The sequence below is a fragment of the Poecilia reticulata genome, linkage group LG5 (assembly GCF_000633615.1).
Source record: "Poecilia reticulata strain Guanapo linkage group LG5, Guppy_female_1.0+MT, whole genome shotgun sequence".
In the NCBI taxonomy this organism is placed as follows: domain Eukaryota; kingdom Metazoa; phylum Chordata; class Actinopteri; order Cyprinodontiformes; family Poeciliidae; genus Poecilia; species Poecilia reticulata.
This window is the reverse complement of record NC_024335.1, coordinates 22,678,580-22,683,235: the sequence shown is the minus strand read 5'-3', so window position 1 is coordinate 22,683,235 and position 4,656 is coordinate 22,678,580. Positions and strand designations below refer to the sequence as shown.

The following is a 4,656-nucleotide window of genomic DNA, read 5'->3' as shown; positions in this document are numbered from 1 at the left end:
CACTAATCACTTTAGCGTTCAGCTAAGCATTAACCACTTTAGCGTTCAGCTAAGCACTAATCACTTTAGCGTTCAGCCAAACACTAACCACTTTAGCATTCAGCTAAACACTGACCACTTCAGTTTAAACATCTTGCTGCAGGATGCACAATATCAAACAGCTGTTGTTTAAAATATAAAACAGTTAAATAACAGATGATCAAAACACTGACAATAAAATCGGAGTCTCACCTATACCGTCGAATATATCATTCACATTGTTCTTTGTCGTTCTTTGAGATGTGAAGGTAACAGCTGAAGAAGCTAAAACAAACATGAAATGAAATAAATGTTTTAGTGAAATATACATAATGTTTCTTTCTATTCTGCAACTTTAGGGGGGAAAAAACAAAGTTATTTGGTCCATCAAATGTTCTACTTAGAATATAAAGTTTTTACTTCCTTACATTAAATCAGACTATAATTTTACTGTTTTGTTGAGAACATCAGACTTATTTCTGGTAAGTTAATATTTATATTATTCTGACTGAATCTCAGAATAAAATAAAATGTTTTTAATTACCTTCAACAAATTCAAAGGTTTCATACAAACAGAACCGCTACAAGTCTTATTCATTCTGTATTACCATATCCAGAGCTGAAGGTGCCACATTCATTTGTTTAAGAAATAATAAACAATTCATGAATGTCCAGGCATCAAACAGTCCAGGAAGGAGACGGGTTTTGTGTTTTAGTGGAAAATGTGTGAGGCTTTGAGCATTTCCATCTTTTGATGCAGTTTCGGCTTCAAGACTTTTGACGTGTTTCTACCTGCTTTGCACGTTTGAACACTGAAATTTTCATTTATTCTTCATCGTTAAATAGATCAAACCCAAACAGATTGAATGGGAAGCATTTGTGAAGAGATTATGTGAAGTACAACTGTGAAGGTATGAAATATAATGTGTCCATGGGACCAGTTAGCTCTGGTTTTGTCCCAGTGCATCATTAGAAAACAATATGGCTCCTGACCAGAGCACCTTCCTCCACACTGGGTCATTTTCCCTACATGGTTTGTAGTAAACAGTAAATGATGCCCTGTGGCATCTAGTTAGTGTAGCCAAGGCTACAGGTTACACCATATTTTATTTAGGGGCATCAGTAAATTGGGGTCTAAATAGAAATGCACAGTCATGTATTGTTTTCCTTCCTGTTCACAGTTCTGAACCACTTTGTGTTTATATTATTTATTTTGTACCGGGAGTTGAGGCGGTTCAGACCTTTTCATCAGAGTAAAATGCAACAAAGAAACAAATCAAATGACACAAAAAGCATAGTTTGTACATATTTTCAGACTATAATCTGAATTTTATTCTGATTAATAGATTTTCCTACCTGATGTAGAAGTGGTCTTACTCTTTGTTGGCTCTACGGTACCTAAACATTAAAAACATGAAGCCATCACAACGTTCTGGGTCTCTGCTGTTATTCTCATACCAGTGGTGAAAACTGCAATAGTTGTTTTAGTGACTGATTCTGGGGAACTAAAAGGAAGTAGATTTGTGAAACTATTAGATCTAAATTTATCTGAACTAACTTTCAAGAATAGTATTAATGTGAGATTAAATAAAAAAAATTGTCAAAGCAGATTGAATATCAGTAGTGTTGTTAGAGATCTCAAGCAGGTAACTAAGCAATATGTTAGAAAATGACAGTATTACTGATAATAAATATGAAAAGTGTTGAAGGTGATTGAAAATACAGGTAACTATTGAAAGATTTCAGGTTGAATAACTTTGAAATATCAAATAACACAATTGCAAATATTGTAAAACCAACACATTGTGATGTTGACATAATTTCAGAGATATCAAGACAATAATCTTTTTCTATGTCATCTTTACTCTGGTTGGGCTGAACATCGTCTGATGAACCTTTGGTCTTTGTAGATCTTGTTGGTATTTTGCTGGCCGTCGTTAATTCTCCTTCCACTTTGCCTAAAATTAGAAAACAGATTCTCAGTCAGTCAAATAAATAAATAAAAGTTACACCAAACAGACATGACATTATTAGCACAGACAGGTACAGAGAATAAAAGAGATATTTTTTTTTATTTCTGCACCTGTTGGGATATTTTAGACAGCAAGTAAACATGTTTGTTTTATCTCAATACGACTGAAGCTAAAAGTGCAACCCCTTAAATGTTTATTTGTTGTTAATCTAATGAATAATTTCTGAACTGTATTTATTCACATAGCTATTTGTTTAGATATATTTTGTGGGTATTTTTATTATTATTATTTTATACTGGTGTACATTAAATTGCAGAGCAAAAAATGCCTCTCTGTCATTTTTATAAATTATGGAATCCTTAAAGTAAATATTAAAACATCATATTTGCATCCATTTTTCAGATTAAAACACAATAAAGCACATTAAAATAGGTTTGTCTATACATGTTTTCACCATATTGTCTCAGTGTTATGGCTGATTATTATACATTAGTACATTTTCCTACCTGTCTTAGTAGAAGTGGAAATATGGGGGATTCTCGTTGTCAGCTTTGTCGTACCTAAAAATAATATTAAAAATTCAATTCACAAGGTTCTGGGTCTCTGCTGTTATTCCTGCCATATTTCATCATACCTGTGGTAAAACCTGCGACAGTTGTTTGGGTGACTGATTCTGTTGAAGAAATAAAGAGAAGTTGATTTGTGAAAAAATGTAATTGTAGTTTTTGTCATTCATAAACCAGCGCTCATTCTGCTCTCATCCAAACTACAACATTTACCAATAACCAACCAATATCAGTTTGTCTTTCAATGTCCAGAGTAAATTTTCTAAAGATTTTTAACAGTTTCTAACAGAGGTATAAAGGGCATTTGATGCAGTAAAAAAGGTTTAACAAGCAAAGATAATTTGTATTTAAACAATTTCTATAAATTATGGAGCTTTATTTAATTGTTGATATTTTTTGGTAACTTTTCTTTTTCCCACTAGGCCACTGATCTTTGATTTAGCTGTTTGAAAATTGCTTGATTAGATCATTTACTCCTGTAACCTGCTGAAAACTAAAACATTGGGATGCTGATATTATGATCTCAGTAGAGAAAGAGAAACAACAAATTTTTGTAAAATATATTTCATCTTTACCCTGGATGGGAGCAACAGCTTTCGATGAACCTGTTGTCTCCGTAAATATTGCTGGTGTTGTGCTGATCTCAGTTAAATCTGCTTCCACAATACCTAAAATTAGAAAACAGATTTTGTCAGTTTCAAGTGGAGCTAAATGATGAATCTTTATGATACAGCTCATTCAAGGATTATTTCGATTTCTTGTAAAGATAATAAATAAATAAATAAATAAATAAATAAATAAATAAATAAATAAATAAATAAATAAATAAATGTTAAACGACATTAAAACAAGTGACGGGAGCAAGAAGAATAAATTCTTCATCATTGCAACTTTTACCACGTATGATATGCAGATGAAACCAGAAGTTTACATACATTAAATAAAAACACATATAACCTTTTTTTCCTCACTGTCTGAAGCAAATCAGACCAAACTTCTTTTGTTTTAGGTCAGCACTGTACTCCAGGTGTAATTTTGAATTACATCCTTTGGTGTGCTTCCAATTAACTCAAATATGTTCAGTAACCAATCAGAAACTTCCAAAGACATGACATCATCATCTGAGTTTTCCCTCATTGTTTAGAGATAGTAAGCATTCTGTGTATAAACTTAGGAGTTAATAAATAAATCTTTGACATATTCTCTCATTATTGTGACATTTAGCAAATATAAATAATTTTGGTATTTATACCTGATCTGAAATGAGAGAAGTTTGGTTTACTAGACAGCAAGAGAACATTTTGCCCTCTAACTTGATGTGTTCATAGCACATAAAGTTGGAAAAAACAGAATTTAAATAAATTTGGCAAGGATCAAATAATCATCAAAAATGATTCTGGAATGGTTCAAGGAGCAAAACTAAAACATCTGAGGTGAGGACTCATCACCAGATTCAGCAGATCTCAGTCTAATCCAGAATCCGTGGGATGTTCTGGTTGAAATAAAACTGATCCAAGAGGCTCAACCTCACATCTTACAGGACGTAAATGATCTTCTGCTTACATCTTGGTGCCAGATACAACACCAAACCTTTGATGGCCCAGAGAAGTCCACAACTTAATTAAAAACAACAGGGATTTATGAAAAAAGTGCATAAATTTGAGAGAATTTAATGTATTCATGTTTGACTCACCTGTTAGTCTGTATGGGTCACTACGAGGTGACATAGATTTCCCATCTCTTTCCAATCTATAATCACAGCTGACCACCTTCTGCTTAATCAAACGTAAATGTCTCAACAAATCATTTTCTTGAATCTCAGTCCAGCAGAACCGCTGATTGGTTTTTGAGCTCTTTGTCTTTGATGTTGTTGTTGTTGCTGCTGGACGACTTGATTCTCCAAAGTACAGATTACATGTTGTATCATGATTCATGGATCCAGGCAGAGAGCAGGTGAAGACAGCATGGTGGCCCTTTACATAGTTTCCATTTAGTTGTGGCTTCAGACCTAAAGAAGAAGTAATTAGTGTCTAAAGGCAAAGTAAAATATGTTATATGTTGTGACATTGAAATATAATTTATTATTTGATTTCAACTAT

At 33.0% G+C, this 4,656-nt stretch overlaps 1 protein-coding gene across 1 annotated transcript in view; it reads right to left on the bottom strand.

The window, feature by feature from the left end:
• The window catches only part of LOC103465128 (uncharacterized), an 8,127-nt gene extending 3,685 nt beyond the window's left edge, over positions 1–4,442 (bottom strand). Inside the window, exons 1-7 of the mRNA XM_008409723.2 lie at positions 4,251–4,442; positions 3,133–3,225; positions 2,626–2,664; positions 2,498–2,551; positions 1,884–1,976; positions 1,375–1,416; positions 232–303 (exon numbers count right to left, since the gene is read on the bottom strand). Of these exons, the coding sequence (XP_008407945.1) occupies positions 232–303; positions 1,375–1,416; positions 1,884–1,976; positions 2,498–2,551; positions 2,626–2,664; positions 3,133–3,225; positions 4,251–4,284 (427 nt within the window). The 5' untranslated portion in view covers positions 4,285–4,442. The remainder of the gene's footprint in view (positions 1–231; positions 304–1,374; positions 1,417–1,883; positions 1,977–2,497; positions 2,552–2,625; positions 2,665–3,132; positions 3,226–4,250) is intronic.
• Positions 4,443–4,656: the final 214 nt, after the last annotated feature.